Source organism: Tursiops truncatus, chromosome 10 (genome assembly GCF_011762595.2).
Source record: "Tursiops truncatus isolate mTurTru1 chromosome 10, mTurTru1.mat.Y, whole genome shotgun sequence".
NCBI classification, from domain to species: domain Eukaryota; kingdom Metazoa; phylum Chordata; class Mammalia; order Artiodactyla; family Delphinidae; genus Tursiops; species Tursiops truncatus.
Genome location: NC_047043.1, coordinates 57,611,401 through 57,632,674, shown reverse-complemented (window position 1 = coordinate 57,632,674; position 21,274 = coordinate 57,611,401). Strand labels below are relative to the sequence as shown.

Below are 21,274 nucleotides of genomic sequence, written 5' to 3'. Positions count from 1 at the left end.
GACCACGCAGGCCTTGAGGACTGACAGGGCTTGGGCTTTTCCTAAGTTCACTGAGAAGCCACTGCAGGGGTTAAGCAGGCGACGGAAACAGTCCAGTTCGGGTTTTTAACTGATAACTGGTTTCTGTGCAAAGACAGGATTCTAGGAGTACGAATGGGAAGACCCAGTCCCAAGGCAGACGAGAGATGATGATGGTGTGGACTCGGGTGGAGAGCAGGGCAGAGGAGGGAAGCGGGAAGGTGCGGTGGAGGGGGGATAGGACTCAAGTGTGCCCCGCTCAGGTATGGGTTTGATGAGCTGGGGGAGGACAGAGGGAGGAGCAGGGCTGGGTTGGGAAGGGTTGGTGATGAATGGGACCTAGATAAGGGCTCAGAGGATGAGCAGAAAGTCTCTCACTCCGGGTGGCCTTTGCCCCTCTGGACCTGTTTCCTTATTTGTAAAGTGGGAATGGGAGATGGACCAAATGGTCTCTTTGGAGCAGGCCAGTTTCGCTTGCCAGTGCCCGGTGTTGTGACCTCAGCAGTGAGGGAGAGATCCGGACGCCCTCCCTGAGGGTCAGCCACAGGTGTGCCGTATTCCAGGCCAGCGCCCACCTAGCCCAGCCCTCTTCCAGCGGGACCCAGCACCTGGGCAGACAGGAGATGAGCTCCTCTGGCAGCTCTCATGATGCTTCCTTCAGCAGAGCCTGGCAACCAGCCTTTCCTGGGATCCCTGGAAGCGCCTGCTAATTGCATTCCTCCTGAGGCTCTTCCTTCCGTCCCTGCTGGAATTGTAAAGGCAGATCCTTCACTTGAGAACCTGGAGTCCAGCCCACCATCTGGCTAACCCCCAGGCTGCCAGCCTCAGGGGGGCCCACACCAAGCCTTTCGGCAGATGAGAGAAAGGCAGCCTTCCTCAGGTGGATTCAACATCTCACCAGAACCTACCTAGTGACAAGCTGAATATGAAGTACGCTTTAGCCCCCAGTGTTCATCAGCCAGATGCCCTTGTTGTGCAGTGAACAACCTGTCGAGCTATACTTGGCAGCCTTAGCCTCTGAAAATGATGGCAAGAAATAGGAAACTGGGCTAGGGGCTGAATATGTAAAGGAAAGAGACTGTGTTTTCCTGGGCAACTAGATGAAGAAGGTGTGAGCCTCAATTCCAAAGACGAAAGTTTGCATGTAAGGGAAGTGTGGGATAGCAGGGATGGCAACCCAAACTCCTGCCCCTCTGGGTAACAGGACTGGGGAAGGAGTGTCTTCTCTGGAAGGGTTGGAAGGGACCTGGTTCTACAGGGAAAGCTGAAGAGAGTTAAAAGACGTCATTTGGCCAGGCTGGGTAAAGAACGTGGGAAGGAGGGGTGGCCAGGCAAAGATTGCTCACCAAGGCACCAAAATGTTTGTGGAGGTCTAGTCCTTTTTTTTTCAATTTATTTATTTTTTGTTGGAGTATTGTTGCTTTACAATGTTGTTAGTTTCTGCTGTACAGCACAGTGAATCAGCTATACGTGTACACATATCCCCTCTTTTTTGGATTTCCTTCCCATTAAGGTCACCACAGAGCACTGAGTAGAGTTCCCCATGCTATACAGTCGGTTCTCATTAGTTATCTATTTTATACATAGTAGTGTATATATGTCAATCCCAGTCTCCCAACTGTGGAGGTCTAGTCCTTTTATTTGTGGTCTGCACGTCTTTCACCTGTGGTGTTTTTGCCATTAAATATTTGAAGAGACTTTTTTTAAGAGTAAAAAGTAGGAGGGCTATTTTGATAAGAAGACACCACAGTCTATATTACCTGTGTCTATGGGGTCTGTGGGACACCTCCTCCCCGCAGCATCACATGAAACCGTAGATAAGGAGGTCTTGTCAACCTAAGACGTCTGCCCTGGTTGGCTGGGGTGGGCCGCCATTGACAGGATTTCAGCAAGAGAGTGCCACGATCAGGTCTAGATTTTAGAACAACCCTCCAGGATTCAGGGTGCGGAGTGGGTTGGAGGGGCAGGAAAACAGGGAGAACCATCAGGAGGCTCCTACCTAATCCAGGGGAGATGAGACGGTCAGTGCTGGTGTCGAGGAAAGGGAAGCTGGGGCAGGACTGGTGACTGATGGGGGAGGAGAGAGGTGAGTGGGGAGAAAATGACCCCCGATTTCTAGCCCCAGACACCGAGTAGGGCTTTTCACGTGGAGAACTGAGGGAGGAAAGGGGGCAGGGCAGCCGTGACTTCTTTTTTGAGACATGACAAACGGGAGGAGACTGGGAGGATGTGGAGTGGCCCTCCCAGCACAGGGTTAAAGTCCCTCGCCCTTTCTCGTACCCTCCGTAGCCCCCTCTACACACACAGGGTCTGTCGGCTCCCCAGCCCAGACTGGGGAAGACACTGTTGACTGATCCTCAGGGTCCCATGGTGACTTCTACTGAGATCATCTCAAGAGCAGTTCCCTTGGAGTCCTGGACTTCAGTCCCAGGCTCTTCAAAGTGGCCACCCAGCCCTGAAGATGCCCCGCTATCCCCTGCCCTCCCTTGCTCTCTGGGCAATCGGGGCTCCAAGGGACAAAGTCCCCCTTCAGCTGCTGCTGGGAGCCCAAAAAGATGTGGAGTCAGGCTGACCTCGGTCTGCATCCCAGGCCTGCTGCTTCTTTGCTGTGTGACCATGGGCAAGTCACCCAACCTCTCTCACTCTTGGCGTCCCCCTTTTTAATGGGACTATTGGTAACTCCTGATCACGAGCCTTAACACATTAATGTTTGCTCCCCACTGCTCCCACAGAAGGCATGTGATGCTGCTGTGTAGACATTGTTGGGTCACTCAGGCTCGCTAGCTTCATTCGTGATAATCCCAGGTGTCCACTATGTCATGGGCCTGGCCTCGTCGAGCCCTGGACCCTCCGGCCAGTGGGGAGCCCAAAGCCCGAGCTTTGGTGTCCCTGCTTTAAGGCTGGCTGGTTTGGCCTTGTCCCCTTTTTCCTACTTGCCCCAGTCTGGCAGGGTCAGTCCCCCAAGAATCAGCTCCTGGGGAGGGGCATGGCCTCCGGGCCCCCAGTGAGCTCCTGAGATCTGGGGCTGATGGGGGCCTGCAGTTTGATGAGTGGCTGCTTGAAGCCTCCAGGCCGGCCCACCCTCTGCTGCAACGGGAGAAAGCTGAGGGGGTGAGGAGGGGCGGTGTGCAGAGGGGCAGTGTGAAGAGTTTTCTCATGCCCTGGGAGCCTCCTGTGGCAGTGCGGTTGGGAGGTCTGTGCAGAAATGGGCCACCAGGGCAAGAAACTGGCCCAACCTAGGGTCCCTTCCTCAGCAAAGTCCTTCCTGCCACCCCTGGGACCTCACAGTGGAAAGAGACCCAACGGGCTGCTCCTTCCTGGTTATCCCCCTACCCCTAGTTGTCCCTCAGTTCCTCGTCCATAAAGTAGGGTGACAAGAACCTCTTTCAAATGGTGGCCAGGAGGATTTACAGAAATAGGGAATAGGGAGTCACCTGGGATGTTCTGAGCACACGGCAAGGTTTGGAAATTTTAAACATATGCACAGTGACCCTCCCTGAGCTCGGGATGGCTTGACGCCTCCTACAGCTCTGCACCTGGACACCCGAAACAAGTCCTCAGTCACCTCAGTGCAGATGAGGGCCAAGGTTACCTGGGAAGACTATGGGACCACACCTGCTCTACCCTGTCCTATGTACGTGGCCTTGAGCAAGTGACCAGCCTCTTGGAGCCCTACTTCTCAACTGTGAAATGGGATTACTTTCCCACTGGGTGGTTGAGGGGCTTCAAAAAGACAATATGCCTGAAGTGCTCTGTACCGTGTACCTGGGAAAAGTTCTCAAAACGTGCATCGTGGTGATGGTGACGGTCATGGTCATGGTGATGCTGGTGCTGATGGAGGTGCTGATGGTGGTGGTGCAGGTGAGAAAGGAGCTAGACGGCAAGGATGTCAGGACCCATCTTCTCTCTCAGCTCTTCTTCATCGCCTCACCTTATCTCTTTCCCTGCTTTTCTCTCCCCTCCCCCTTCTTCCTCATCCTCTTACCCCCTTCTCCTCCTACCTGTTCTCTCTCCCCTCATCCTCCCTCCCTCCCTCTCCTTTCCTTCTTCCTCCTTCCCCTCCCCCTTCCTCCTTCTCCTTTCCTCTCCCACAACAAGTCTGGCAGGAAGGCTGTGTCCCGGACTCAGTGCCTCTGTAATGAGTCCTGGGATGGGGGCAGAGAGCTCTCTGGCTCACCCATTTTCTATTCAGCCTCTCCCCTCCCTGGCGAGTGGGGAGCCTTGGGGTCACCCCTCACCTCACATGGCCGCTCAGTGGTCCTGCCCCTTTGCTGCAGCCCTGGTCCTCCGGGGACAGCGGACAGTGCCACTGTCCTGGAACCCCAGCCTTAGTGGTTCAGCCCCGAGATTCTGCAATGGTGTGCAGCTCAATTATTCTCATACTTGCCTTTGCCTGGGCGTGTGCCCCTTCTCCGTGTGTGAGGACTTCACACCTGTGCCCTTATCAGAGGTCCTCCGACGCCCACCCACCTCCTGCCTCACCTTTGGTCCCTCTCCAGCAGCACATCTGAACCCCCAGCCCCCAGGCGTGGGAGGAAACCCAGGCCCGTAGGCCCAGGCAGGCTGACCCAGGAGGGCTGGGCAGGCCTGGGCCCCTTGCCGCAGCCAGAAGGCTGCTGTCTGTACCTACAGGACAGACAAGGGAAGCATCTGCCACACCAGCATCCATGGCCCTGTGACGGGGGTCAGCATTCAGCTCATGACAAGGGTCAGGGATCGTTCCACGCCAAGGATCCAGGCTGCTCGTGACAAGGATCAGAGTTTAAATTGCGCCTGGGGTCAGGTTCGGACACGACAAGGGGCAGGAATGTCTGCTTTGGCTGTCATCTGTGTTGGTGCGTCCCCTGGCCACCCTGGAGGTGCTTCTCCCTGCCCCAGGCTGCCCCGTGATGCCCTGGGTGTCCAGGTCAGAACAGCTGGAGCCTGATGCCGCGGGGGTGGTGAGAGTAGGGCTGAGCAGAGAGACAGCCAGGCCCCATGCCTACTCCTCCGACCTACCCACTCCCTGCCCCTCAACCTCTCTCCTCTCTGCCCCTGCCCTCCACCCAGGCCGCAACGTGAGCCGCAGCTGCACTGACGAGGGCTGGACGCCCCTGGAGCCTGGTCCCTACCCCATTGCCTGTGGCTTGGATGACAACGCATCGAGTTTGGACGAGGTGGGCCTCAGTGCACCACACACACACGCTAGAGTACCTGGGCCTGCTAGCCCCTTCCACTCTCTCCCACCAAGGGGCACAGTTGCCTTCCATGTCGGAGCCAGGACTCCCAGGGTCTGCCCTCCTCAAGCCTCCTCCCTCTCCAGGCCCGCATTCCCAGGGGCGCATCCCCTGGCTCCCCTGACAGGGTCCAGGAGGGGGCTTCCAGGAGGATGACTCACAGCATCAAAGCAGAAGCAGCACTCCCAGGCTAGGCCACTCCACTCCCTTGTGGGAGCCTTGATCCAGCCCTGGCAGGGCAGACAGAGCCCATCCCACCTGTCACACGCAGAAGAGAAACTGAGGTGCGGATCCTGGAATGAACCAGCCTCAGATACCCAGGAGCCAATCAGGGGCAGGGACAGGGACAGGACCATTGTCCTCAGTCCCAGGATGGGGATCTGCCCTGGAGCAGGTGGAGCATAGGTGGTCTCTGTAAGGATGTGGGGCCAGGAGCCAGGGAAGGATATTGATGGGGAGGCTAGTGTATAACTGAAGTCCCGAGCTAGGAGCCCCTCGCTGCTTTGGTGGGTGAATGTAGTCTGTCTGTGATGACCTCTGTCCCACCCCCAAAGCCCTTCACAGACAAGGCTTTCACTCCTCCCAAAAGGGCAGCAATTTCCTCAGAGGCCTTAAAAGCCCACCAGATCCTCGGGCAGGATCCTTCTTGACCACTGGCCTCTGTTCCAGCAGGGTGTGGAAGGTGGGGAGGAAGGAGGGGCGGCCCAGTGACCATGGCTCTGCGTGTGTGTCCATGGGGAGGGGCCAGCAGGAAGCCCTTGGTGTCCAGCTTTGTCCCTCCTCCCCATAAAGGCCAGATTGCCCTCCTCCTGCTAAATCCAGCCTCTGAGAGTCCCAAATGGGAAATTACCCTCCCCCTAGCGTCTTCTTTACCGTTGTCCATTCCTCGCCACTTGGTGAGAGGGCCTCCTGTGGGGGGTCTGAAGGGCAAGCAGTCTTGTGCTTGAGGATACCAAGCCCAGAGCTGGCCCAGAAGGGCTGTTGGACACGTGACTGAAGAATGAATGGATGGACCAGTGGATCGTGTGAGGTCTTCGCCCCTTCCCCCACTGACATTTCCCCTGTGAAGGAGCAGAGAAAGGGCATTCAACCCCCGCCCGACCCTGGGAAGCAGTGCTGTCTCATCCGTGGAAACCAGGGAGAAAGGGGCTCTGGGAACTGGAAGGGGCCACTCAGCTGCTCCTGGGAGCCCTGGGCCTCAGCCTCCTCATCTGTCAAGGCAGGGATGGGAGGCAGGATGTATAGGGCACCCCGCCTCTGCCAACACCCCCTAGGTGAGTCCCCCCACCCCCGCCCAAGATCCTCACCCACCTCCCTCTAGCAGCAGCAGACAATGTTCTACAGTTCCGTGAAGACTGGCTACACCGTCGGCTACAGCCTGTCCCTCGTCACCCTCCTTGTCGCCACTGCCATCCTGAGCCTGTTCAGGTGAGGACCAGCTCCTGCAACAGGTCTCAAAGCAGACCAGCCAGGTCACTCCTCACCCAGGCATGCTCTGCCCCCTCCACTGTCAGCTCCCAGGCATCACACAGTCCTTCCCCAGAGCCCCCGCCAGGCCAGCCTCCCCTAGAGACAGCAGGGTGCTCGAAGTGTTCACCTGTGTCGGCCTCATCCCTCACAGGATGCCCTGTACCTGGGGATAGGGCACCAGAGGGCGGGGCCTGTGCCCTGGAAGGAGGCACCTGCAAGCCAGGCTGCACACATGGGTAGGATACCTGGGGACAGGACCCCCCTTCGGGGTGGGGTCTGCATCCAGAGGCTACAAGCCCTACCCTTCCTCAGAGCACTGGACTTGTTGGCTGGGGTGGGGGTCTGAGGCCCCTTCGGCCTCCTGGATCTGGCCACCTCCCACAGGAAGCTCCACTGCACGCGGAACTACATCCACATCCATCTCTTCGTATCCTTCATCCTGAGGGCCACCGCTGTCTTCATCAAAGACTTGGCCCTCTTCGACAGCGGGGAGTCGGACCACTGCTCCAAGGGCTCGGTGAGGACCTGCCCAGGCCCACCTCCCTGGCCCACCTCTGCCATCTGTCACCTGAATCTCCTCTTCTCCCTCTCCTCCCTCCTGTCTCCCCTTTTTTCTCTCTCTCTCTCCCTTTCTCTCTCTCCCTCTCTCTTTCTCTCTCTCTCTCCAAAGATGGCCCCCCTCCGACCCTGCCTGCCAGCTCCTTGGATCCCACTTCCCTCCCAGCAGCAGGAGATGCTGCTTGGCCATCTGGGAGTTCACACACCTACTCCTGCCAATGAAAAACACCTCTCCTGGGTGCAAAGTGGTACACTTCGTGCCAGAGCCCACAGCCCCCTTCCCGCCTCTGCTGCTAACTTCCTATGTGACCTTAGGGAAATCCCTTCCTCAGTTTCCCCGTCGTGCAAGGACATTCAAGCTTCCTTCCATCCCTCCTCTCTGCCATCTGCATACCCATGGCTCTGCTCACCGTGCCCCCCTTCCTACTCCCCCCGTTGCCTTCTGGAGCCAGTCCAAACCCACACAGCCCTCCTCTTCTTCTATTCTTCCCCTGCCCTTAGTCACTCTGGACCATCCTAGGCAAGGGAGGTTAAGAGAGCATTTAAGGAATTCATGGCCCGTCACTAAGGGGTCCATCTGCAGGTGATTCTGTGCTCAGGGCCTCCTCCCTGAGTGCCCCCTGAGCTGAGACAGGGAGCTCAAGACCAGCCCTGGCTCCCATTCGTCCCTTGTGGTCAGTGACTTTTTGCCTCATGAGTGACCTCAGAGACAGTGCATTATTTCAGGGGTCAGAAGTACCTTCTCCCCAGAGAGTGAAATTGAAAGTGAATCTCCCCAGGGAGTTCCCTGGCTGTCCAGTGGTTAGGAATCCACGTTCTCACTGCCAAGGCCCCAGGTTTGATCCCTGACCTGGGAACTGAGATCCCACAAGCCGCGAGGTGTGGCCAAAAAAAAAAAAAAATTCTCCAGAGAGTGATGGTGGTATCTCAGGCATCTCGACAAGGGGGAGGGGAGCCACGCTGGCCATTCCCAGAGCGCCTCAGATGATCCAGCCTGGGAGCAGGGCTCAGACCTGTGCGGTGTGAGCCCCGGAGCCTGGGGAGCAGCCTGAAGCCGCCGGCGCACTTGTTGAGGATAATTGTGGAAATGAGCTTTCCGATTCATTAGCAGCTCTGTGAAGCTTTTCCAAGGCAAGGAGAAGCACAGCTAATAGTCCTGTTAAAGAGCTGAGTTATTCTTGCTGTAAAGCAGATGAGGGAAGGTGGGGGAAACAGACTGCCTGTAACAGGAGGGACTGAAGTAAGACCTGAGGAAGGACTTTCCAACCATTGGGAGAGGAGGGTAGGCTGCTCTCTGAGGGTGCCTCAAAGCCGACGGCACAGGAGGAAAGGGTGGGAACCTGTGTTCTGGGTACAAGGAGGAATGACAGCAGACGGGCTTCCTGGAAGAGGGTGGCTTTAAGCTCTGGCTTACAGGTATCTGGGCTCAATCTGAAACGGCAGATAGTTTCTGGGAGAGGACAGATGGCCCAGAAGACCTTCTAATCATGCGAGCTGGGCCGCCCAGAGCCCCTGATTTCCCTGCCCAGGGGTCTCCCTAACTCCTCCATTGTCCTCACCTGCCTGGGGAACCCCTTCTTCCTCTAGCTCCTCTGGCCCCCAGGAGGAAGGATCATCCCTCCACTCTCCTCTTTTTCCTAACTTCTACTTCACCCTCCTCTTCCCTCTTCTCCGTCCCCATCTTTCCCCCAACAATTCCATCTAAACCCCACTCCACAGTCCACAGCCCATATCCCTACACTTTCAAGGGATTCTTGCTAATGCAAGCAAGAATTCTCCCTCATACGTCTTCCAGCTACCTTCAATCGTAATAGGAATAAGATAAATGAGTAGCGGAGATGGTAAGTGGATGGGTTGGTAGCTGGATGACGGGGTAAATAGTGTGTGGATGACTAAGTGGAAGGATAGATGGATAAAGTAAGAAAAATTGGATAGATCATGGGTGGGGGTATATTGGTGGTTGGCTGGATGAGCAGATTGATGGACAAGTGGATAAATGAATGGATGGATAGATGTCTAGGTGTGTGGGTTGGTAGTGGATGTCTAGTATGTGGATAGTAGATGAATGGAGAGAGAGACAGGTGAGTCTGTGGATGGACTGATAGATGGAAGATGATGGATGCAGATAGATAGTTAATGGTTGGATGCATGGATGGTAGATGGATAGATGGGTGAGTTGGCAGTGGATGTCTGGTGGGTGGATGGGTAAATAAATGGATAAATAGATAGGTGGGTAGGTGGATGGTTGGATGGGTAGGTGGGTGGATAGATATATAGATAGGAAGATGAATAGATGATAAATTGATGGGTGGATAATTAAAATTGCAAGCTTATTCCAAAGCATCAGATGATGTAAAATTAGGGATAATGGGAAAACCACTGAGTATATTTCTAAGGGAATAATACAGAAATAAGTAAGAGAGTAAGTTGGCTGTACTGCAATCCTGTTTGTCACCCCAGACAGAGATGTGGGCAGGCAGGGACCCCTGCTAGCTCCACTGGGCCCCCCTCTTCTCCCCCCCCTGCAGGTGGGCTGTAAGGCTGCCGTGGTGTTATTCCAGTACTGTGTCATGGCCAACTTCTTCTGGCTGCTGGTGGAGGGCCTCTACCTGCACACCCTGCTCGCCGTCTCCTTCTTCTCCGAGAGGAAGTACTTCTGGGGGTACATATTCATCGGCTGGGGTATGGTACCAGGGAGGGCTGCCAGGCTGGGAACAAGGGGGCAAAGCCTGGGGAGCTCATTAGGGGGTGGGTACCAACCCAGCCTGCTGCCTTAGGTCTTGCTGGGCTGCAGATCCTGCCTGCAAGGCACTTGGCCGTGGGTTGATAAAAGTCCTCCTGTCGTCTGACCCCTGGGCAAGGGCCTTCTGGCTGCGGCTGCACCTCGAGCTGACCCGTGGAACACACAGGTTCTCTGAGCATCCTTCCATTTCCCCTCCAGGCCTTGAAACACACAGGGCCGCTGCTAATCTATACAGTGCCTCTGCCCAAATGAGAAAACGAGTCCCCTTTAGGCAGACACAGTCCCTCAGACATAGAGCTTCACCCCCTCAATGAGGCATCTTTGCACACTGAGCTACCTATATATGCCACCGTACGTGGCCACGTTGGAAACCCACCCTTTTCTCTCCCTGCCTCTTCCTGGCTCTTCCTCCTCGATCTCCCCCTCTTCCTGCCACACTCTCTCCTCTTTCTCTCTCCTTTGGCCCTGACAGGGGTGCCCAGCACATTCACCATGGTGTGGACCATCATCAGAATCCATTTTGAGGATTACGGGTGAGCTGTCACCCCCCCCCTCCTCCTGGCTGCTGTCACTCGGGGCAGATCCCGCGGGTGGGATGAGGGGGACCAGGGAGTAACAGACTCTGGACCAGTGGTCTCTAAAGGGTTTGGGGGCAGAGCCGGGGACAACAGGAGGACTGCTGACTCTCTCTGGCCGAGGACAATCTCTCATTCTCCCCCACCGTACCCTGCCCAGATGCTGGGACACCATCATCTCCTCACTGTGGTGGATCATAAAGGCCCCCATCCTCGCCTCCATCTTGGTAAGGCCTCCTCCCACCACTTAGGGACGGGGAGACTGAGGCCCGGAGTGGGTAGACAACTGACCAAGGTCCCACAGGAAATTCGTGTCTAGGTCAGAACTGAACCCTAGGCTTCCCAATGCCTAATGCAGGACTGTCCCCAGCCCTTTCCCCACCAGTTTTTCCTCTAGAGTAGAGAAAGCAGATTGGGAGGCCCAGCCCTTAGGGATGTGAGGGAGAGTTCCTGGATGACTTTCCCAAAGCGGGAAGAGGTAGGGGAGAGGTAAGATGGATGGATAGCTGGGCCCTGGGGAAGAAGACAGGCCATCAGCCCAGGGGGCTGGACACCCTGCCTCCCCTCTCTGACCACCCGACCTTGGCCCCCACCCACCAGGTGAACTTCATCCTCTTTATTCGCATCATCAGAATCCTGGTTCACAAACTGCGGGCCCCAGATGTCGGGAAGAGTGACAGCAGCCCATACTCGTGAGTATGGGCCCAGGGCCCCGGCTCTCCCGGTATCCCCAGCCCCAGTCCACAAATCATCCCACGTCCCCTGGAAGCCCCCCTCCAGAATCATCAAAAACCCACCTTGCTCTTGCCCACCTCTGCCCCCATGGCCTGGCTCAGTGCACGAGTGTCCCCTGCCCAGTCCCACCCTCACCAGGCCCGTGAGTCCCAGGTCTGCTTCTCCTGCATGACTTACCTAGCAGGTGATCGGCCCCGCTGTGTATCTACTGTCAAGCCAGGGAGCTCGAGAACACAGTAGATAACCTGTGTCCTGTTCACACCGTGTGCCCAGTCCCTGGCATGGGCCTGGCACAGAAAAGGGGCACAGTAGATGCATGCCCCGGGGGAGCCCCCAGTCTACCAAGGAAATGGCCATATTCGGGACTCAGTCCTCCCTGAGAGTAGTAATGGCATCCACAGGTTACATGCCAGGTGTGTGCAACGGGGTTCAAGCATCATCTCATTTCGTCTGTACGGTCTCCTCCAGATTGTCCCCATTTCACAGATGAGGAAACTGACACATACTCCCTCCTCCTCTGGAGTTTGGGAGCACATCGTCTTGGCAGGGGGAGGGCACGGTGTCTGTGGGACAGGGGTCATATCCTTGCTTGGAAAGGTGTGAGGGCTCTTCCTGTGCCTGGGGGGCCTGGAGAACAGGCAGGCTTTCATGAGAACAACAAGGCTGGAAGACAGAGCTACAGAAACATGAATGGGGTGGCTGTGGGAGGGTGAGTCGGTCTGTGTGCCCACAGATGGGAACAGGAGATTATCAGCACTGCACAGACAAGACAAACCTGGGGTGTCCTACAGCGGCCTTCCAGTCCTGTGATCCAGAATGTTCTCCTGGGCCTGGCTTCTTTCTGGGGAATCTGTGCTGTGGTTCTAAGATTCCTGGCTAGAATGTCACGAGCTGCTGGATTTAGGATTCTATTCTGGAATCCTGTGATTCTCTCTGATGAGACTAAGACTCCCGTTCCTGGTGTGACAGCACTTCCTCCCTCGGGGTGTGGAGGTGGAGCTTCCCTTCCAGTTTGAGAAAGGAAGGCCCTGCAGGGGTCTGCAGTCTGCCAGGGGGTAGCACATCAGGCCTGTGCCCCCTCCTCCTCTACTTTCCCTGTGGGGCCTTGTTTTCCCCAACATACAACTGCTCGAAAGGGCTTGAATCTGAGGCAAAGAGAACCGGTCATCACCAGGTCCACGTGGGTGAGGTGGAAACTGAACAGCTGTTGGCAGGCAGAAGGGGTGGGGGGAGTAGGAGATGGAGCTCCCCGCGGAGGGACTGTCAGCTCCCACTCTCCACCTCCCCACAAGCCTCCAATTTAAAGAAAGCCTCCATCTGTCAGCCTCAGGCGCGTGGGATAGGTTTGCAGTCAAGGAGTGGTGGGCAGTGCTCGGGACACTGGCGTGTCTGGGGACCAGGTCCAGGAAGGAGTGGAGGGGCAAGGCCAGCTCCTCTGCCCCCAGTTTGCTGTGGGTCCTCGGGCCCGGGGCTAGGCCTACCTGGACTGACTGCCAAGGCAGGAGACACAGAGGCAGAGACACACTCACCCCTCAGACCTCTCCCAGCCAGGGAACTGTGGGTTCACACTGCCTGGACCAGCTATGAGGTCAAGTGGCTGGGAGGCCTGAAACAGAATGAGCTCTGCTCCATGGGAAAGGGGCAAGTCATTTAGAGTGACTGTGGACCCTGCTGAGCTCACATGGCCAGTGAAGGAGGAGCTGGTCCTCCAGAGAATTCTGGGGGTGCGTGTATTGGTGTGGGGAGCGGGGGTGGGGCAGAAAGGGGTGTAATCCCAGAAAAGTTGGCAACTCCTGGGGAAGTAGATACAGCAGAGAAGCCAAAGACAGGGCTTTACTAGTTGACCCTGAGTCATCCTTGGTGACCAGGCACAAACTTGAGCACCCATCATTCTCCCAAGTGGCCTTGGGCATCCGTGGTAGCAACCCAATTACAAAAACTTCCTTCCCAAACGCCCTCATTTCCAGTAGAGTATTGGTCTCTCATAAATGCACTGTATTTCATAGTACCCAAAGCGCTTCCAAGTTTCCAGTGGGCCCCACTTCTATTCCTTGACCATGTTGAGCATACACTCGCCCCATTGTACAGATTGGAGAAACTGAGACCAGGGGAAGGGAAACCAGGATCTCCTGTTGCTCAAGAAACTATCCCCATTAGCGGCCATAGAGCCTGAAATACCACTATTACACGTAATCCTTGGGATTGAGCCCTGGCCCTCCTTTATACTCTCTCCTCCAGAAAGTGGAAATAGAGGGGTTTCTCTCTCCTCGCAAGCTACATTGGCTAGGATTCTTTATCCACTTACTTGTAGTTAAATTTGACCAGTGGGAGGCTCTGGAAGGGTATTAGATAGGACAAAGGGGAGGGAAGCTACAGACTTTCTTTCACGGCTCCAGCATTGACTCTGGCATGGTCTCTGGCATTGACTATACCTCTTTGTGGCTCAAGCTCATTCAAGAAGCCCTTCTCAGCATGTTTCCATCTCATTCAAGGGACTCCTCCCATGTTGATTTTAGCACTTACTTAGTAAGGCCTCTACCATAGGATCCCAACCCTTTCCAGGTAGCCCTGTCCTTGGGTTCTGGTAAAGCCACCTCTTCCCTTTGTCCCTCCTTCACTGGAGCTGGAAGTCCAAGAGAGGAGGCCCAGGGGGCATGAGGTCATAGGCACTGCAGATATGGAACAGAAACAGTTGTGGACGTAGGACTGATGGGAACCAACAGTCTATCCTCACACAACCTGGTCGTTGTCCCTGTCTTCTGTGCCCCATGTGCGTACACGTGTGGACACCCATACCCACTGCCTGCCCCTCCCCTGCCCCCAGGAGGCTGGCCAAGTCCACCCTTCTGCTGATCCCCCTGTTTGGAGTGCACTACATCATGTTTGCCTTCTTCCCCGACAACTTTAAGGCTGAAGTGAAAATGGTCTTTGAGCTCGTCGTGGGGTCTTTCCAGGTATGAACTGTGGACTTAAGGCTGCGTTCTTCTCTGGGCTTTAAGGGAGGAAATTCACCTGGGGCCTTGGCCTCTTGCCGCTAGATTCCAATCGTTTCATTGCAATAAGTATTTATTAAGCACCAACTGTATGTTTGGCCCTTTGTTTCACCAGGGGAACACAGGGGTGGGGCAGGGTTTGGGGCTCCCAGGGTCTGTCTACCTCACCTCTCCCGCTCCCTTCCTCCCCAGGGTTTTGTGGTGGCCGTCCTCTACTGCTTCCTCAATGGCGAGGTAAGCCCCTCTCAGACCTTGGGGGTCAAGGAACAGAACTCTGGTAGCCCCAAGGTCCAAAACCCCTGACGGGATATGTGCAGAGCAAAGAAGAGTCAAACCTTGCTACTCCAAGTGTGGTCCTCAGACTAGAAAATCAGTGACGGCACCTAGGACCTTGTTTAAAATGCTGATTCCTGGGCCCACCCCAGGCCTGCTGACTCTGAATCTGCTCTTAAGAAAACCTCAGGGGATTCATGTGCACATCAGAGTTTTAGAAGTGCTGTGTTAGGTGGCTGTGTGCAGAGTGGGTGGGGATGGGTGAAGTGCAGCCTGAGTCACTGTGGAGCCCTGGTTCCAAAGCACAGAAGTCTATTGGGATGAGCTCAAGGTGAGCTGGAGGGCAGGGATCAGGAGATTGGGCCGCATACCTCTCCCTCCCTGGACTGAATTCTCTGATCCTCTCTGGCTCCCACCTCCCCCCACTCCAATCCCTTGATTTGACCTGGCCCCTAGGAGGTCCCATCTCTGCACTGCCCAAGGTAGCATCTGACCTTTCAAGTTAGATTCCGCAAGAGGCTCTGACTGTCTGGCTCACGCACCCTAGACAGAGTGCAGCCCAATCAGCAGTGCAGGAGGCTTCATAGGGGCGCGCCTGACCACGCTCCTTTCTCCCAGGTGCAGGCAGAGCTGCGGCGGAAGTGGCGGCGCTGGCATCTGCAGGGCGTCTTGGGTTGGAAACCCAAATACCAGCACCCGTCAGCAGGCAGCAGCGGGGCCACGTGCAGCACTCAGGTCTCCATGCTGACCCGCGTCAGCCCCGGCGCGCGCCGCTCCTCCAGCTTCCAGGCCGAAGTCTCCCTGGTCTGACCTCCAGGTGCCCAGGCGGGTGGGCGGCCCCTCCCGTCGGCACCGCCCCCCACCCCGCGCGGCAGCGGGGGCAAAGGCCTGCCAGGCGAGGTCAGCCCCAGCCCTGAGCTCGGAGGCTGCCCGGGCACCCCCAGCTCACTGTCCGGAAGCCCCTGGAGAACGCTGCCCTTGCGCCTGCCTGGGGAGACGATGGGAGAGAGCTGGGAGCTCCTACCTGGAAGATGAGGGGTGGAGCTCAGTCTTCAGACTCCGCCCCCAAAGGCCCCCTCCGCCCATTAAGGGCAAGAAATCTGCATACTCTCACCTGATTCCACGGCCTGGTAGATCTCGCTACCCATCCGAGGAGGGCCACCGCCTATCCCCTGACAATGCATGTGGGAACGTGGTGTGATCTGAGGGGACAAAGGTCTTGCCCCAAAAGGTCACCTGCCACCGCCACCTCGACAGTGCCTGAAGTTCCACCATTGCTGTCAGTTTCCTTTGGGTTAAGCATCACCATTCAGGCATCTCTCCAAAGACGCGGTCCCCTCCCTCAGTGCCTCCTCATAGCTGCCAGCTCTTCAAGGTGAATGAGTTTTTCTGCCTCCGGCAGATGCGGTTGTAAACGAGGGGTTTTGGTTTGGGGAGGGCAGCTATCTTCATAGTCCCCGCTAAAGTGGAGTCATCCCGGGATGGCTGGAACAATTCCAGGAGCTTGCCACCAGCCCTACCAATCCTTATGGGCTGTGGGAGCTGCCCCTGGCTGCCTACCTATGTGCCAACTATTAGGACCGGGCTCAGAGATGTACACTCTTGGGCCCCTTAATCCTCAGAGCAACCCAGCAAGGCGGGCACTACTGTCCCTATTTCACACTGAGCCTCACAGAGAGCAGGTACCTCATCTTGTCACACAGACAGCATTTGAGCTCAGATCTTGCTGATGGGAAAGTGAAAGCACAGACTCTTAACTGCTGCCTTTTATATATTGTAGCAAGCTGGATCCTCTTGCTTATTTGTATCACCACTGATATTGTTATTACCACCATCCCGCAAACCCCATTCCCACCCCACCCTCCCTGGAGTGTGGCTGAGGAGTCCCCCAGCCCATGTATCATCTGGACAAGAGCCTGGTGGCTGTCATGTCCTGTGTCCGCCCTGCACCCCTGTGGCCACACGGCTTCCTACTCACGCCCCAGCCAGAAGATCCCCTTGGGACTGCAAACAGGCTTGTGCAACAATAAACACTGGGTTGGATTCGCTTGGTTTTCCTGGTGGTTGGTGTTCCCATGTGGGCTAAAATGGAGACCAGCTTCCAACTTGCGGCCATGCCCCCCACCCCCCTTCGAAGGAGGGCTGGTCCAAGACATCACTGAAGCCAGATGCCACCACCCCTCTGGCTTCCATGTGAGGAACACACAGTTCTAAGGGCTTTCAACTCACATCTTGTTGCGTGGTACCCTCTCTCCTCTGAGTGTGGTGAAGTTATACCCCGTCCTCATAGTGTCCTTCCACCCCCTGAATCCAACCAAGAAGAGATAGTTCTATTCTTGGATCTATACAGAACAGCTGACAGAGCTGCCCTCGGTCCCAAAAGTGGTTACATGGGGGTACCTGCACCCAAGGAGCACATGGGGTGTGAGATGACCATGTTGCCAAGAAGTGGCAGATAGAGGACAGAGCAGATGTCACCAAAACAGAGACAATACAGCGAATAGAAAGGTTTAGACACAAAGGCTGCAGGGCGAAGAAGATGACGCTGGTCAGCAAGGAATGGATTCAAAGCCACTGCTCCAGCTGACCTCCCTGGCTTCCACTTCCTGCAAACGTCCTGCCCGGACCTGGCCCATCCACCACCGTGCCTGAAATCCCACCATTAGTGAGTCATGTCTGGGGAGAAGCAGAGTTATCAGCCAGGAGGGTAAAAAGTGAATAAAACAGAGAGAGACCCAAGACAGGGACAAAAAAGGGAGGACAGAAGTGGGGCCCCACCTCGGAGGTAGCAGGAGGTGAAAAGCTCCCTACCCCCCACCCCCTGGTAGTGGAGCATTCAGGAATGGGGAGAAGGTGAGACACTGTCCCTGGCCAGCAGAGGTCATGAGCAGACATCCCAGGCTGCCTATGGAGTGGGAGTGGAATAGGGGTGACCACGAGCAGAATTTCTCCTGCAGCCCCTCTTTCCTCCGGCTCCCCGGTCCCTCTCCTGCCTTTCCCGGCACAGACCAACAAGCTCATCTCTATTGCCACCTGGTGGTGCCTCAAGGACATCACCAAAGTTGGCCTCAAGGACCCAAATACCTGAGTGCAGGCCCCTCCCCAGGAAGCCAGTTGACACAGAGGCCAGGCCTCTCTCCTCAGCTCCATTTCAGAACGAGATACAAGAGAGAGGAAGTGGTGAGGACACAGGATTGATGACCCCAGGGACAGTGTGGGATTAAGGAGACCCAGGACCTGGCCCTCAGATCAAGGCCCCTGACCTTGTGGCAGTGATTCCCATCCCAGGCCCAGCTGTGACCCTAGGTGGAACCAGACCTCTGGTTCCCCACAGGCTAGGCCCTGACCCTTGACCAAGGCTGACCCCAGACCCTGAGGGCAAAGCCCAGTTAGCTCAGGTGGGCTCCCTCTGGGAAGACAAAGACAAGTAGCCCCTCACCATCCCGGCACAGACGGCCACCATGTGGATGACTCCAGGGGACACTGCTGGGGACAGGCTGCCCAAGGAGGGTGACCAGTCTGCCAGTAGAATGGATAGGGACCATCTTCCCAGGTGAGGGGTAGTCCCTGTGGACTAGGCAGTAGTCTCCAGATCCCAAGGGAGCATGAGAGATGCCAGGGACACCTGAATCGAGGTGAGCAGGTGCGGGGAGCCCTTTGCAGTAGGAATTCAGGGGGGGCACTTCTTAAATGAGGCCAAGGGGATGAGGGTGGGTTTGGGGCAGGCCACTCGGGCTGCTGAGAAGGGCCCCAGGGACAGGCCGAGGAAAAGCTGCCAGTCCTTCATCCAGGTGAGGGAGGACCTGGTTTGGGACATGCTGAAGCTAATGTCTGTGGGGCATCTGGGGAGAAGTCCCAAGGCTGTTGGAAACTGACCTAAGGCAACAGGGCCCAGGCAGGACTTAGGCAGACCAGGGAAGCCCCCGGGGGGCTGGGGTGCAGGGAGTCTGTATCCCCAGGCACCTCCATCTGGTGGGCAAGGCCAGGTGGGGTGAAGAGTTGGTCTCAGCGCCTCAGTTCCCATCACTTGCCCAGGGCCTGTTTTAATGAGCAAGGCCCACCCCCCACTCCCATGTGGGAACAGCAACTGCTCTTGTTTCTCCCGGGGGAGCGGCCGGAGCCACAGCTGGCAGTCATTAAACACCCTGATCAGGCCAGGGATGGCCGAGATATTAATAGCCAGGACACAGCCTCCCAGAAAGAGGGACAGGAACCTCTGCAGGTCATGGGGATGAGGAGGATGTGTCCGGAGGCCATCCCGGCAACGCCCCAGCCCCCATGCAGGGCAGATTATGTCCAGAGAGGAGGGAAGGGACTTGCTTGGGATCACCAGCAAGTCACTGGTCCAGCCCGGCCTTGAACCCAGTTCTCACAGTCCCAGAACCCTGCCTCATTGTATGAACTGTCATAGGTGACATTCAGTGGGATTGCCCTGTGTACAAACATAGAAGCAGACCTGGTTGGTGACCCTGAATCTTCATCGTCTTTATTTAAAAAACTTGACATTTTTTGTTCGCTTTGTATTTTTACATTAGTTTTGATTTTTTTAAATATTACATTAGGGCTTCCCTGGTGGTGCAGTGGTTGAGTCCGCCTGCCGATGCAGGGGACATGGGTTCGTGCCCTGGTCCGGGAAGATCCCACATGCCGCGGAGCGGCTGGACCCGTGAGCCACGGCCGCTGAGCCTGCGCGTCCAGAGCCTGTGCTCCGCAACGGGAGAGGCTACAACAGTGAGAGGCCCGTGTACCGCAAAAAAAAAAAAAAAAAAAAAAAAAATTACATTAAAGGGAATTCCCTGGTGGTGCAGTGGTTAGGAGTCACTCTGTGCTTCCACTGCAGGGGGCACAGGTTCGATCCCTGGTCAGGGAATTAAGGTCCTGTAAAATATCGTTTATCCTGATCACCTACTGAGTTTTTTTGTGACCCTCCTTAAATTTTGCATCCAAGGACAGTGCCTCACTTGCCTCACCCTAGTCCCAGCCCAGCTCCCAGAGATCCCAGCATCTCTGAGCCCAGCATACTGGCATGGAAAAAACTTTGAAGAGCTCTGAACAAGCCTCTATGTGGCCCAGAGGGAAGGGGTCCTGCCAGGGTGATGCCCACGAGAAGTAGAGGGCTCCAGGGTTAATTCAGAGGTTCAATAATGTCAGCGTAGACCTAGATGTTTTCTACCTGTCCACTCTGCCATCCTCAATGTGTTGACTTTCATCCGCAGACTTATCCCCTCTTGATTGCAAGACAACGGTTTCTGCCCCAAGCATCATGTTCTCACAGAACTCCATCCACTGGCAGGGAGGAGAGTGCTTCCTGTGTGTCTCCTTTTGTCAGGAAGATAAGTTATCCCAGAATCCACCTTCTACATACTCTCTTCAGGCTCCTTGGCCAGGACTAGGTCACACACCCAAGCCCTGGCTGCAAGAGAGACCAGGTTTCCAGAAGGAAGTTGATCTGATAAGGAAGAAGGATTGATCTGATAAGGGAAGATGGTTGTTGAGTAGGCAACCAACAGAGTCTGACTCTCAATCTCCTTTTGGACGTCTCTTTGGGTAAGTGTGTGGCCTTTCAGATTCCCTCCATCTGAGCCTGGTGGTGTGGTAGATGGTGGAGGAGAGGAAGCCAAACCACTCATGGGTCAGTGCAGGAAAGAGAAAACACTCTAGGTCTTTCGTGCAGCAAGAGATTTAAAGTAGGAAGTTAACCACAATGTTCATTGCAGCTCTGTTTACAATAGCCAGGACATGGAAGCAACCTAAGTGTCCATCGACAGACGAATGGACAAAGAAGATGTGGCACATATATACAATGGAATATTACTCAGCTATAAAAAGAAACGAAATTGAGTAGTTTGTAGTGAGGTGGATGGACCTAGAGTCTGTCATACAGAGTGAAGTAAGTCAGAAAGGGAAAAACAAATACCGTATGCTAATGCATATATATGGAATCTAAAAAAAAAAAAAGTGGTTCTGAAGAACCTAGGGGCAGGACAGGAATAAAGACACAGACGAAGAGAATGGACTTGAGGACACGGGGAGGGGGAAGGTTAAGCTGGGACGAAGTGAGAGAGTGACATGGACATATATACACTACCAAATGTAAAATAGCACAGGGAGATCAGCTCAGAGCTTTGTGACCACCTAGAGGGGCGGGATAGGGAGGGTGGGAAGGAGACGCAAGAGGGAGGAGATATGGGATATATGTAATCATATAGCTGATTCACTTTGTTACACAGCAGAAACTAACACAACACTGTAAAGCAATTACACTCCAATACAGATGTCAAAAAAAAAAAGCAGGAAATTAAATGTATAAAGATTTGGAGAAATGGAAAATAGGGCACACCTAGCTTCATGGTCACACCACCCCAGCTGCCACCTTGTAGGAAATTATTGTCAGGGTCCTACTTGCACATCCATTAAACTGGTGACAAGGAAGTAGAAGGAACAAAGTGTCCTGCTGCTGCAAAAATTCACGTCTGCCAGATCCCACCCGGCAGCCACCGCACTGCAGGTAGAAAGGCCTCCATCTCCCTTCTGCCTTCCAACTCTCTCCCACAGCGCTTGCCTCCAAGTTGCATCTAGATCTCCAGCAGCGTGGCGGCCTGGGAAATGTAGTCTTTAGTCTTCTAGCCCCTGCAACACAGGGAAATATGGAAGGGGCCAGAGAGGGAAGCCGAGTGCCAACAGGCAATTTCT

General features: G+C 55.4%; 1 protein-coding gene across 3 annotated transcripts in view; it reads left to right on the top strand.

Annotated features, from left to right (window-relative positions):
- Positions 1–16,622, top strand: part of VIPR1 (vasoactive intestinal peptide receptor 1) — a 33,079-nt gene extending 16,457 nt beyond the window's left edge. Inside the window, exons 4-13 of one of the 3 annotated variants that reach the window (XM_033864671.2) lie at positions 5,068–5,174; positions 6,559–6,662; positions 7,089–7,221; positions 9,791–9,944; positions 10,478–10,538; positions 10,741–10,807; positions 11,181–11,272; positions 14,140–14,269; positions 14,501–14,542; positions 15,200–16,622. In XM_033864671.2, the coding sequence (XP_033720562.1) occupies positions 5,068–5,174; positions 6,559–6,662; positions 7,089–7,221; positions 9,791–9,944; positions 10,478–10,538; positions 10,741–10,807; positions 11,181–11,272; positions 14,140–14,269; positions 14,501–14,542; positions 15,200–15,391 (1,082 nt within the window). In that variant the 3' untranslated portion in view covers positions 15,392–16,622. Of the gene's footprint in view, positions 1–5,067; positions 5,175–6,555; positions 6,663–7,088; positions 7,222–9,790; positions 9,945–10,477; positions 10,539–10,740; positions 10,808–11,180; positions 11,273–14,139; positions 14,270–14,500; positions 14,543–15,199 lie in introns of all 3 variants that reach the window. The other 2 variants (XM_073811049.1, XM_073811050.1) reach the window with 2 other exon arrangements.
- The last annotated feature ends 4,652 nt before the right edge of the window (positions 16,623–21,274 follow it).